Here is a 14,667-nt window from a genome sequence, read left to right on the forward strand (position 1 = left end):
ACAATTGATGTGTGTATGGATTGGGATAACAGTTGTATGAGCCCCTAATAAAATGTTAAAAAAAAGAAAAGAAAAAAAAAGTAACAGCAAAAAAAAAATATATATATATATATATATATTTCGATACAGATAAGTGTCCAATTTGCATATTTCTAATGATCTGCTTGTAATGTTTTGCCCTATTTTTTATCTCTATAAATTTAAAACTGGTTTTTTTTCTTGTAGGATCTTCCCAATAACATGATTTACCAAGTTGCCATTAAATCTCTTCCTCAAGATTGGCTGTGGTGTGAAACCTGGTGTGATGATGAGTCTAAGCAGAGAGCCAAGACGATTGATCTGGTGAGTACCTGTATGTTAGTTTATGTAATGGTCAGATAGTGAGTGTTCGAATAGAATTAGTCCTGTTTTACAAACACAGTTGCACACGTACTGTTTTGCTTTTCCTGCTGCTCAGTAGATTATCACAGATGTACGTACCTGGCACTGACATCGTCTCCAGTCAGCTTGCGAAGGGGAGGAGTCTAGCCTGTCAGTCAGGTCGCAGCGCGATGACCCCATTTGGAGGCACCACAGAGCTAATTAGCTCACTGAGGCCAGATACACACACACTCTCTGCTTCGTCTTCCTGCTGACAAGACACATGGAACTACACTTGAGCCCTGGAGTTGGAGGAGCCACGTGGAGACCCCTGCCCACACTGAGATGCTTCCACTGCCGCTGGATCCACAAGACTTTCCACCCACTGGCCTGTGATCTTCCTGCATTCGGCATCATTGCATGTGTTCCATGAGTCTGAAGAGGACTTTATAGATTGGTATCGGACAGATGGCCTAATAGCAGACTTAAGGACTTGATCTGGTCTGGGCTGGATATTTTCTTAATGTACATTTATTGTTTATATAAGCTCGCTCTTATATGAGTGTCTATGAATTTGTTTCTCTAGTCAGCCCAGACTAATACAACTTAGACTGGCAAATACAGGGCTACGTCAGGGGCTCACCCAGACTGACTCTGTCTGATGGTTCACTAGGGCTCATCGCACCCCACTTACCAGCATGCTCGTGGCTGTGCTTCATTACAGAGGAGTATGCATAGCAAAATGCACAAAGGGAAATGCTGCCGGAGGCAAAGTCCTGAGGAAACCAGGTACCTGCTTCTGGGAGTTCTCTCCCAGGAGAATCAAACAGGATGGGTTCAAGGGACAAGAAGTTAGTTCGTCATCACACACGTGGGGAAGTTCATCAGAGACCCAGTGTTTTGGCAGGGAACTGACCCACAGGAGGAAAGGATATGTCTAAGACGCACCGTCATGTTTTCATAAACAGTGCACAGTGAGCCTCCTTGGTCACTTTGCAAGCGGGCCTTGTAGGGAGAGCAGCCTCAGGCTTTCTGTTAGCTCGTTCCTACACAAAGGCTTCTGAAAAAAGGCTATCAACGGGCCGAAATGTTCATAAACTATCATCTTAATATATCATCAGTTTAGCTCTCCTAGTAATATTCTTTCCTAGGTAAATGCAACCAAGGTAATTCTGGGTCTTTTAAAAATAATCCTATATATGTCTTTTTAGCTTATCTTCATTTTAAGACAGTTTAACTCCCAAAGATATAAGTTTAGACTAATTTATTATTATCCATCTGTCCAGAGCTTATATTCCAATGTTATATTATCTTTGAAAGCTACAGGATATTATGGGATTTTTCCTAATCATTTTTAGATGCTATTTCAAATATAGAATAATTGGTTACAAGATCTCTGAAGGAAAAACCATTGAAATATGAAAATTCTCACAGTTTTGAACAAAATACAGCAGAACCATAAGAAGGGACATTGTTGCAGAAATAAGAGTAGTGCCAACATATTAGAATCTGATCGCAGAGAGAGCAGAAATTTTAAAGAGGAAAACATGGACTACAGCGCAAAAGACATTACCGTGGCTTTGAGGTGTAAAAACATGACCCAGTCAATTGGGGCGCTTTCATAGCTAGGTTAGCATTAGCAACTGTAACAACCCCCCAAATTCCAGTGGCTTAATACACAGCCAAGTATCAGACCAAGGTGGCTGTCCCCACCCCCACCCCCCAGTGAGTAGCTCCTGTGTGTGTTTTGAAGAAAGGATCCGTCCCTCCTACCTGTTGCTCCTTCACCGTCTGCTAGGACCCTGTCGTCATCTGCATTTAGCTGCTCGGTCCAGTAGCACTCATAGGTCATAGGTGGCATTTGAGCACTGAAAATGTAGGTTGTTGTGGTAGTTACATATTCTGGTGTCGATTTGAGGATTCAGAGTCAAGGTGCGGAGTCTAACCTGTCAGTCAGGTCATAGCCAATGAGGCCTCCGTGTGGGCATGGCCTTCTCCTGAGAAATCTGGGGACTCCTTTCTCTCGGCTTACTCCCTGCGAGACATCCCTGTTGAGAAGACACGTGGGACTATGCTAGTGCCCTGAGCTGGAGGAGCCGTGCAGAGACCCCTGCCAGCACTGAGATGCTTACACCGCCACTGGATCCACAAGACTTCCCACCCACTGGCCTGTGATCTTCCTGCATTTCGGCGTTATTTCGTGTGTTTTGTGACTTCAAAGGGGACTTTATGATTGGTATCGGACATATGGGCTAATATCATATTTATGTACTTGATCTAGACTGGGCTGGGATGTTTTCTCAACATTCAATTGCTCTTGTAAATGAAGTTCTTTCTTATACATATATGTGTGTCTATGAATTTGTTTCTCTAGTCTACCCAGACTAACACAGTAGTCTAAGTTGAAATGTGCTTTGAGCTATAAACTATACACCAGATATTGAAGACTTAGTACAATTAAAATAGCTCGATAATTTTATTTGATCACTTATTGAACAATAATAATATTTTAGATATATTAAATAGAATAAGGTGTTCATTTTTATTTTACATATGTCTTTTACATTTTGATATGTAAAAATTTTGAGATTACTAGAAATTTTGAGATTACTTTTATGGCTTACATATTATTTCTTTTGGATACCACTTACCTGAATGAATACAGAGGTGTGAGTGTGTAAGAGGAGTGTGTAGAATGTATACTGGTCATAAAAGTCTTGGCCCATTAGAGAGAAATAGTCAAGTTGTAAGAAGAACTGAGAAATATCCCCGGATGGCCAGGTACTTTCTAACAATAGCTCTATCCAGTAAAAACAACATGGCATAACTTTTAATGATCACCCTCCCTTTAAATACAAGAAAACTCGTAGCCAACTTCTTAGAGAAAAAGCAGAGGAGTTGTGTTAGTCTGAGTTGACTAGAGAAACAAATTCATAGACACTCATATATGTGTAAGAGAGAGCTTTCTATCAAAGGATAATTGTGTATTAAGCAAACAGCCCAGCCCAGTCCAGTTCAAGTCCAAAGGTCCGATATTAGCCCTTATGTCCGATACCAGTCTATAAATTCCTCTTCAGACTCATGCAACACATGCAATGACGCTGAATGCAGGAACATCACAGGCCAGTGGATGGAAAGTCTTGTGGATCCAGTGGTGATGTAAGCATCTCAGTACTGGCGTGAGTCTGCTTCCATCAGTGTAGCTCCGTGTGGCTTGTCAACAGAAATGTCTCAAAGGGAGAGTATGTTTCCCACCTCCAGGGAGGAAGACCAGAATTCCCAGAATCCTCAGAAGGTCATGCCCACACAGAGGCTAGACTCCACCCCTTTGCAAGTTGACAGGAGATTATGTAACTGCCACAGGAGTGAAGAAAAATGCCGAGAATATGGACTAAGAAAGAGAAAATATATATGGTTAATGGCATTGAAAGTGATGTCAGCTCTCCACCACAGCACTGTTGACACTTGGAGCCATATAATTCTTGGTTGTTAAGGGCTGTCTTATGTATAAGGGGCCCTAATGATGGCATATGATAAGCCCTCGACTGATAACTACTTGGTCTGGATTCAAAGTCCACTGCGACTTCACTGGTGAAAGATGAAGCAGTCTGCTCCCATAAAGATTACAGCCTCAGGAACCCTACAGAATGTCCCTCTGAGTCACAGTCTACTGAGGGCAGTGAGTTTGGTTTGGTATCCTGTGTGTTGTAAGATGTTGAGTAGCATCGTAGCACACCCACACACCTTCCATCTCAGTTATTTAAAAAAAACAAACCCCACTGTTGTCGAGCTGTTTTCTACTCGCAGCCAGAACCACCAGAATTATCTCCCAACCCACCCACTGTCATCAAGTTTATTCGACTCAGCCACCGTATGGAGGGCTGTGAAGGCAGTACATCTTTCTCCCTCAGGATGACTGGTTGGTTTGAAGTGCCAACCTTGTACTTAGCATCCCAACCTTACTCATCAGTGTCAACAGGGCTCCAGACCTTGACGACTCTAGGGAAGAACTGCTAATAGTTTGTAGCATACAGAATACTGCATCGCTTGAAGTTATAAAAGCAGCCATGTAGCAGAGAAGCAACAAGCCCACGTGGGTGAAGCACATCGTCCTGTGCAATCATGAGGTGTCGACAGATTCAAGTAACAGGCACCAGAAGACCCCAAACCCACAAAAGACCGTATTGTTGAGAACGAGGGCGGGTTGGAGCAGAGACCTGAACCCATATGCAGACAATAGGACATCCCCTCACAAGGAAGGGATGAGTCAACCAGGACACAGTATAGCATCGATGAAACACAACACTCCTCTGGTTCTTCGAGGCCTCCACACACACACACACCTCACAGTGTCACACACACACACACCTCACAGTCCTGCCTTTCAGTTCTGACTAGACTGGAGCATGCGCACTGGTATGAGCTCACAATACACGGGATCCAGGTCAGATAAACCCTGAGGAACAGAAATGGGAGTAGTGATACAGGGCGGGTAGGGGGGAGGTGGGGGGAGGCGGGGAGGAAGGGGAACTGATCGCAATGATCGATGCATAACCACCTCTCCCCAGGGGGACAAACAACAGAAACCGTGGGGGAAGGGAGATAGCAGTCGGTGTAAGATATGAAAATAATAATAATACGTAATTTATCAAGGGTCACGAGGTTGGGAAGGAGGAGGAAAAAGAGGAGCTGATACCAAGGGCGCAAGTAGACAGAAAATGTTTAGAAAATGATGGCAACATAGGTACAAATGTGTTTGATATAGCTGATGTGTGGATTATTATAAGAGTTTTAAGATCCCCCAATAAAATGATTTATTTCAAAAAGAAAAAGAGTGCATCACAAAAAACAAGAATTGTTTTTTGTTTTTTACTTTTTAAAGTTCCAGATACCATTGCAAAACAAAATGATTCTATTATCTTCAATTTGTAGACAGAAGCCTGCAAAGTTAATTTCTGCAAAGAACGTTTTGTTTTCCTATTTACTTAGAAATGTATTCACCAAAACTCAAACCCATCACCATCAAATCTGTTCCAACTCCTAGTGTTTCTGACGCTATAAATCTGCACCGGAGCAGGCATCTGCATGAATACCATGGAATGGTTGGTAGATTTGAATAGGTGCCCATTCAGTTAGCAGTCCTGGACTGGTAACAGGCTACCAGGACTCCCCAGAGAGATGTATTATTACAGGGGTGGGAGGTGGGGGAGGGGAACCACAGTAGAGTGAAACTGTTTGATAACTAAAGGATGAAGGCTAAGGTTTATTAATCATCACTAATAGCCTTCTCATAAAGCATGAAGGGGAGAGTAAGTTGTGTCCGCCACTGGAAAATATCTCAGACACGACCTTCTGCATACTTTACTGATGCCGTGCAAATGTCAGATGAGACACCTTGTAAGTTTCTTACCTTCATGCTCTTCCCATAATCTCTCTTTTTCAGGAAATGGCAATTCCGTTCTCCACACTGCTCAAGCCAGAGACGCTGGGGCCACCTGGGCTGTGTCTCTCCTCACAGCTCACTCCCAGCCCTCAGTAAATGCTCTCAAGGGCGCCTTCACAAATTACCCGGACCTCACACGAAGAGGCTCTCCTCGTTGACTCGTTCTGTACTTTTGCCCTTTATCCTCTACCCTTATTACCTTTAGTTTCCCTATACAGAAATTCTATCCCGTGACCAGTTGCTAACCAAGTAGCTTAAATAGATCAAAGATGGGTAGAATTACAGTGAACCCTTGTTGATCGCGGTTCATCGATTCTAGACCCTACCGTGATAAATGAAATTCCGCGAAGTAGGATTCCTTATTTGTAAATCAAATATTTTCGTAGTTAGAGCATAGAGGACATGAAAAAACACCCTTTAGTCACCATGACACTCGTATTACCCAATTTATTAAACGAAAAAGGGAAAATACAGTCAAACATTTTGGACGTTACAATGATCATTTTTTATTATATTATTTATGGCATCTAGTTTACAGTATTACATATTTCACATACAGTATTATTATACATAGTTCTTACAAATACTGTAATCAATGGCGTGCAACCTCCACGATTTTCTTGCCATCTTTGATCATATCCAAAAGTTTTACCTTTTCCTGGATGGTAAGCATCTTCCTCTGGCGCTTATTTTTTATTGTCAGAGGCTTAGAAGAAGCAGCTCGTTTAGGAGCCATCATAGGGCTTAGATAAAATTTCTTTAAAATCGCAAACAATTACAGTACACTGTACAAAAGCAAAAATGCATCTGATAAGTAGCTCCGATACGTAGCGATGCAGACAGAAGTGTGTACAGTATGAGCCAATCAGTGGCAGTAATGACAGAGCATGCGCTGTTACGCAAAAACCGCGATAGAGTGAAGCCGCGGAAATCGAAGCGCGAAGTGGCGAGGGTTCACTGTATACAGGTGAACATACTTTAATTTTCTCTTTTATCAGTGTAGAAATAAGACATGCCTGCCTCACCCCACAGGCTCCCTACTCCACCTTCACCCTCAAAGTTAAGTAAACTCGTACAGGTCACACTACGATTACGTGTGCAGTTGGAATGTAGTAGTCAGTCACAAACATTTCATTTTCATCGTTTTACCCACTAACCCTACAAACCAGATTACATACATTTGTGCTTTCTTCTCATAAATACATGTACATTTGCCACTTTGCAGGTACAATGGGGCCACGTTACATTTATCACGTTCAGATGTCGCCACTCTGTTTCCAAGTCTGTCTGTCAGTCTTATCAGAGCCTCACTGCCCCTTAAGTAGAGTTCCCCCTTGCTTACTAAACTCTTAAAGAGGTTATTAGTAACGCTAATAAACTTTGAACTCTAGTTAGTTTCCTGCTGTAGATATTTTATATAAGTGTGTTGTAAGGTAGTTGTTCTTTTGTGACTGGTTTCGCTCAGAATGTTTTCAAGGGTCCTCCATGTTGGGGCACGTAACAGATTTTATTTCTCTTTATGACTGAGGAATACTGCATTTTATGCTTCTATCACATGTTGTTTATTCATTTATCTATTCACAGGCCTTTAAGTTGTTTCCATCTTTTGGCTTTTCATGTGTCTCACATCTTCTTTGCCCTTAATTTCCTCTGCTACTGCCAATATTTGTGTGTTGTGGGTTTTATTTGTAGTGAGCCATTTTGATTCCCTTCCTCCCTTGTGTGTATTTTTAAGACACTTTCTTTCTGCTTACCACGTGCATTACCTTTAACATAAACAACATAAATGAATACCAACTTAACTTCAGTAGTACACAGTAACCACACCTATACCATCTTCCTCCCTGCGTTTGTCCTTTGTTACCACGTATCACATTTTCCCCTCATGTGCACATGTGCATGTCACTGTAATATATAACCGGTATCATTACTAAGCAAAATGCATGAAAACTCACCCCAATACTTCCCTATGCAATTGTACTTTTAAGGGAAGTCTATTTTTTTCCCCCTTCTATCCACTGTGCGTTATTGTCTGCTACTCCTCCCAGCAGAAGGATCTTTCTTAGTATTTCTTGTACAGCATGTGAAGTGTTTTGAACTTTCTGGAACGTCTTAATTTTGTTCTCATTCTTAACGTTTTGTCAGATCTAGTATTTTGCTTCTCAATTTCTTTCAGCATTTAAAATACGTCATTCCATTTTTTTTATGGCCTCTAAGGGTTCTGAGGAGAGACCAACACTGAATTGTATTGTGGACTGTGTTGTATTGTATGTGACTAATGCATTTCGCTTACTGCTTTCATAAGTCTTCCTATCTTCCGTTTTAGAGTACTTGACTGTCACGTGCCTTGCAGTAGCTCTCCGTAGGTTTATTCCATGTGGATATGTTTATTCTACACTGAGCTACTTGGTCTTATGTGTTCATGCCCTTCCCCAGATTTGGGCAATTTCTGCCAATATATCTCTAGATATTCTTCCTGTCCCCTTATTGAGCTCATTTTCCCCACATATGCTTATGATGTGTATGTTAGTTCCCTGGATGTATGGCCCATAATTTTATAAAATTACAATCATAAATCTTGAACCTTTTCCTGTTGCTCTTCAGCCTTCATACTATCAGTTACTTTAGCCTGTGTCTCTCTGATAGTTTTTCTGCCTACTCAAGGCTATTGATTGCAACTTAATATAAGGAAGACCAAAATCCTTACAACTGGACCAATAGCTAAGTAACAGCATGATAAACAGAGAAAAGGATGACATCGTCAGGGATTTTGTCTTGCTTGGATCCACGATCAATGCTCATGGAAGCAGCAGTCAAGAGATCAGAAGACATACTTCAACACTTAACATAACTGTGCTTGCTGAAAATGCGGAGGAGTGGAAGCACTTGCTGATGAAGATCAAGGATTGCAGCCTTCAGTGTGGATCACGACGCAGCATAAAGGGAAACGAAATCCTCACAACTGCACCAGTCGGGCACATGATACATGGAGAAAACATGGAAGTTTCAAGGATTTTGTCTTGCTTGGATCCACGTAGAAATAGCAGTGAGGAGATCACTTTATTGCTTTAGTCAATCTGCTGCACCAGACCGCTCTAGAGGAATGAAGAGCAAGGATGTTTCTTTACGTACTAAGATGCACCTGACCCCTGCTGTGGTATTCTCCATTGTGTCATTTCCACGTGTGAAAGTGGGACATCGAAGAAGGAAGACTGTAAAACAATACGTACCTATGAATTGTGGTGCTGGAAAAAGAATACTGAAAAGACCATGGACTGCTCACAGGACACGCAAATCTGTCTGGGAAGAAGTAAGGCCAGTGTGTTCCTTAGAGGCAAGAATGGCAAGACTTCATCTTACAAGCTTTGGACTTGTAAGGAGGGACCAGTCCCTGGAAAGACATTATGCTTGGTGAAGCGGACGGGGTGGGGAGGAGGAGAACAACCCTCGAGCAGATGGACTGACCCAGTGGCTGCATGGGTGGGCTCGGGCCTGGGACAGTTGTGAGGACGGAGCAGGGCTTCCTTCTCTTGTGCACAGAGTGGCCTTGGCTCGGAGCTGACTTGATGGCACGTAACAGCAACAACATCGACACTTTCTCTTCCCTCTTCACGTGGCTGGTCCAGTGTTTACCTTTTCTTCGTGTGTCTGGTTATTTTTGGATGCACTTAGGGCCTTAAAATTTTACAAGATGTTAGCTTTTTCAGTGCGGCTCGTTTGTTGGGTTTTGGCAGTACGCCCGACAAGAAACTCTCACATGGGCACAGCCTGTGGAGTTTGCTTACTGCGCTCTGTGATGATGCTGTTTTCATACAGACCAAGGTTCTGTCTTTCAGCAGCTCCCCAAAGAAGAGAAGACACTAATTTAGTCATTCCTTGTTCTGTGATGTGGGAAACAGAAGGATTTCTCCCAAGTTGTCTCCCCCAAATATATGCCAAACTTAGCTGCTTGCGAATGACTATGCACTTGAAGGTTATCAGGAGTAGATCAGGGGTCATTCTCCTTAAGAGCTATCAGCCATCTAGACCAAGCAGGCACCACTGTTTATCCCACAACAAGTAGGGCCCTCTCCCTTCTGATAAGGTTGGTAGCTTTCTGTTTCCTTGTAGGAGACCCCAGAGAGGTCGAACCCGCCCAAGGATGACCAAGGTCAGGCTGCCATCATGAATCTAGGGTCTGCCCATCTTGTCACATGTACACCCCTAGACCTTCCCATTCCTATGGGCACACCCCTAGCTCGTCCCCTACCTGTTATGCTTATGCCTATCATACATCCCCTTCCTACAATGTGTATGCCTATTGTACTGCCCCTTCCTGTGACGTGTGGTTACCTGTAATCATGCCCCCCTGAAGGAGATATAACCCTTGGTTAGCAATAAAGAGGGGGCTCTCCTGCTCTCGCGGCCGGGCTCCCCCAACGAGGACCACCAAACGGGGCTGAGGTGAGCATGCTACCATGAATTGTGTCTGACTCCATTATTCCAGTCTCTCCTCTAACTCTCATGCTCTCTATGACTTTACTATAGTCCTTACTTATTATCGCTGTACAATTGCGCCTACCGGACCTGCGATGATTTGTGGGGGACTCTCCTCGCCCCACACTCTGAGAGCTGTGTTTCCATCCAGACCAGGCTTTCTGTCCTTCAGCAACTCCCAGACTGGACAGAGAAGCATACTAAATTAAGCACCTTCTGGCAGGTGTAACTTGCAGTCCTACCTAGTTCACAACTCCCTCCCCTATTCAATGGGAGCTCACTGTTTCAGGGCCTTCATCCTGCTCAGACAGGCTGTGCTGTGTACTAGCTCTCTGTCTATCAGGACAAAAGGAGGCGTAAAGAGTAATGGAAGAAGCACCTCTCCTACTAAGGGAGCCCTTGTTGACGAGCTGAACGGTACCTGCTTCTTGCCACTGCCCCCTGACGTTCACTTTAGAGTCCTAAGGGCGAAGTCGATTGTTTTCCTCATTCTTATTCTTGGTGTGCATCTGAGGATGGTCAGGGAATTAGATCTGCTCCGGCCGCCAGAACCTCAAGTATTTTTAAGGCATGTAGATCGAAGGACTGTTATGAATATGAAAACTATCCCTATATTGTCAGATGAGTTCCGGTTTGCTGATTTTTAATGTCATCACAGTTTCCAATTTGAACAGAGCTATGTGAGAAGGACAACTGAAGCTATTTCTAAGGATTGAAAAAAAAATCTGTGGAAAACAGAACCAAATAGTGCATAGAAAAGACAACCAAGGATGTACTAATGCAATCTACTGTGTTTCATAGGATAGTGATGTAATGGATCGATGCCAAAACCGTTTTCCACAATCGTCAAACTGCTTATGAACGACCACAATGTCTTTCAATAGTGTTTTGTGTACGTTTTCGATTGAGGTATTTGTGTTAAGGAATTATTGCTTAGATTGGCTGTGATGTGTCGTTTCACTTGATCGTATCCTTTAAACTAATTTCAGTAATTCCGTTATTTACGAGGTCTCCGCTTTTCATAAATGTATTTTGTTAACTCTGGTGACACAGAAATCTAAACAAATATTTTCTTTCTGTTTCCTGGAACATGGCATTTTTTAATTTAAAATGCTCTTTTTAAATTTCTAGTGCAATAACCCCAAAACAAAGGAGCCTAAACTGAAAGCTGCGGCCAGAATTATCCCAGAGTGGGCGGAGTATGACACCGAGATCCGGCAGCTCTTAGAGCTTATTGAACACAAGAAGAAAGCAAGTGAGTTATCCCCTTCCGTGCCTGTCAACAGCGCCATCTGTTGAGGTTAACACAGATCGCAAGACTCGTTTTGTAACGAAATCTCCAAATGCTTGGGTCCGTGTTTCTTTAAGAAGCCCTCTGGCGTGATTTACAACGTCATGTTTATACAGACTGAGCGCACACATTAAAAAATGGGGCTAAGTAGTAATCTCCTCCAGGGACGTGGTTTCAATTCAGACCACTGCATAGAGAGTCAAAGAGCATTAGCCCTGACCAAAGGGAGGTGAAGAGTCAAATAAAAGAAATCCTTGTCTTTACCATGACACTGACTTGTGAAAATTCAAGCAATATCTGAGGGCTACTCTAAAAGCCTGACCAAGCTTATTTAAAGGATCACCTCCTGTTTCCTAACTTGATTTCGTTCATAATGCAGACTTCTCTGTCTGCTTCTCCTCCTCCAGCAAGATCTGGACCGTGATGTCCATTTATCATTAGTTTGCGTCTGTCTTTAGATTTTAAATTGTGTGGCTCCCATGACATTTCAGTGTCCTATATAACCCTTTAACATGTATCTGCTGGGTTTTTTTAATATTACTGATTTTCTCCTAATTCCGCTAGTTTCCCATTGCGCGCTCTCGCCCTTTTGGTCCTTACTCATTACTACGTTGGTCCTGTAAATATGGTCAAAACTTACAAGGTTATATAAGTGGGCTACAAAAAGTTCATGAAAAAATTCCTTTCATTCTGTTTTTCCAGAGTTTTTAACTCCTCTCATATTAGCTAATCCTCACATTGATTCCTTCCAATAATTCAGAATATAGGAACTGAAGTTATTATGTAAATTTAGGAGGAACTGAAGTTATTATGTAAATTTTGTTACGCACATATGAAATGGCATTTGATCATTTTCTCTACAAGAAACCAATGTGTCTGGGAAGTGTGGTCGATCTTCTAGATTGGTGGAACAAAACACAGTATAAACACATGCCTGTGTGTGTGTGATAATTTAGTCTACATAAGCATCACCATTGCAGTTAAGTAAACGTATTCAGAAAGCGTTTTGATAATTGTTGATTAGAAGAAAGAAAGATAAAGGAAAGTCACAGATGGGGAGAGAAATGAAGGGAAGCAAAAAGGAAATAAGGAATATTTATACGATTACATCACACACTCACACAAGGGTTTGTCGAGAACAGATCACTACTTGAAAATGTATATATTACATATATAACTAGAACTAATATATGAATATCTTTAAATAACTTAATAATAAAATATTCTCTAAATAATTTAAGTTTTTTTACCAAGGGAATTTGACAACAAATGATGCGTTTAATGGAATATGTTTTTACTAGTATTATTGGCATTTTTCCATTTTAATAATTCTATGTCTACATGATAAGTATCATGGAATCATAGTGTGTATCCAATAATAAATTTGTTCAGACTTCCATTATTTAAAAAATAATGTACAAAACGTTGAGGTAAAAATGTTTCTCACATCAAATTGGGAAGGAGTTAAAGGACTGATAGCCCCGTGATAGTACAGGTATGGACATGTGAGCCCTCTGATAGAGCCATATAGTTAGTGGTCCTATGAATTTGGGAAGTTTTACAATATGTATAAAAACCTAAGGCAACAAATGTACAAATGTGCTTGACACAATACATGTATGTATGGATTGTAATAAGAATTGTACGAGCTCCCAATAAAATGATTTAAATTTTAAAAAAACGTAAAACATATATGCCCTTTGATGTAGCGATCTACTTCCAGAAGTTTATTTTTAAAAGGAAAAAGATAAGTCGATATGGTTATAGTAGAATGTCTAACATAATGAAAAAGAAATCATTTAATGATCTATCTGAAAGCCAGACTCATTGTCATCCAGTTAATTCCCATTCACAGTAACCCTATAGGGACCTGTAGAATTGCCCTTCTGGGTTCCCAAGACTTTGCATCTTGGCAGAACAGCCAGCCTCGTCTGTCTCCTGTGTGGCAGATGGAGGGTGCAGCTCACCAATCCCACGGATAGCAGCTCTCTGTGCAGCCAGCTGCACCACCAGACCTCACAGGATACCTTACAAAATAATACATTCAAAAATTAAACTCGGGTCAGGATTTCAAGATAATTCAGGTAATTTTATAGGTGTTTGGCAGCATATTTAAGTTAAATAGATCATAAAACAGTATTTATATAACAATTTATGATTGATCCCATTTTAGTGAAAGAAATTTAAAAGAAATTATTGCTTTTTCTACTAAGTACTTAATTGCAATTGTAACCTATGAGGGGGGATTCAAAAGTTATTGGAAAAAATCCACTATCATTTTATTCTATTTCCCATGAACTTTTTGAAGTATGTTCACTGTAAACATTAAAACAAAATGGAAGTAAGGAGAAAATTGCAAGTCTTTTACTCACTCAATCCAAAAGAGATGTATATCTTTTACAACCTTTGCATTTTCCATATTATGAATGAAATTGTGGGTTTTGACATGATTTTCTTTCTTTTTTCCTCATGAGTGTTTGAACTTTGCTTATTTTACTCAAAAAGACACTAGGTTGTTCCCTCTGGTTATCCGGGAAGACTTCTATGTAAAACACGTTAACACTTCGTGATTTGAGTTACAGATATTTTCTCATTTGGGCTTTTAGATTTTCTTTTAGATCTAGAAATACCATTATTCATGATTTTAAAAGATTCAGCTATGTTTTCTTGGAAAATTTTCTATATGTATTATTCATCTTTGTTCTGTTTGGAATATATGGTGTGAGGCATATCATTTTTAAAAATTTCCAGTGGTCCTATAATTTTTATATTATTTGGAGATTTTTTTTATTTAATCATTTTCTTGGGGGCTCGTACATCTCTTATCACAATCCATACATTCATCCATTAGGTCAAGCACATTTGTACATTTGTTGTCATCATCATTCTCAAAACATTTGCTTTCTACTTGAGCCCTTGATATCAGCTCATTTTTTTCCTTTCCCTTCCCGCTCCCTACTCCCTCATGAACACTTGCTAATTTATAAATTATTATTATTTTGTCATACCTTACACCCACTTCAACCGACATCTCCCTTCACCCACTCTTCTGTTGTCCATCCCCCAGGTAGGAGGTTATATGTAGATCCTTGTAATC

The 14,667-nt window shown here is 41.1% G+C and overlaps 1 protein-coding gene across 1 annotated transcript in view; it reads left to right on the forward strand.

Annotated features, from left to right (window-relative positions):
- UGGT2 (UDP-glucose glycoprotein glucosyltransferase 2) overlaps window positions 1–14,667 on the forward strand; it is a 264,346-nt gene that overhangs the window by 240,155 nt on the left and 9,524 nt on the right. Inside the window, exons 38-39 of the mRNA XM_045289053.1 lie at window positions 226–342; window positions 11,411–11,534. Of these exons, the coding sequence (XP_045144988.1) occupies window positions 226–342; window positions 11,411–11,534 (241 nt within the window). The remainder of the gene's footprint in view (window positions 1–225; window positions 343–11,410; window positions 11,535–14,667) is intronic.

This window comes from Echinops telfairi, unplaced genomic scaffold, assembly GCF_000313985.2.
Source record: "Echinops telfairi isolate 266 unplaced genomic scaffold, ASM31398v2 ScPeMD7_24;HRSCAF=84, whole genome shotgun sequence".
Classification (NCBI taxonomy): domain Eukaryota; kingdom Metazoa; phylum Chordata; class Mammalia; order Afrosoricida; family Tenrecidae; genus Echinops; species Echinops telfairi.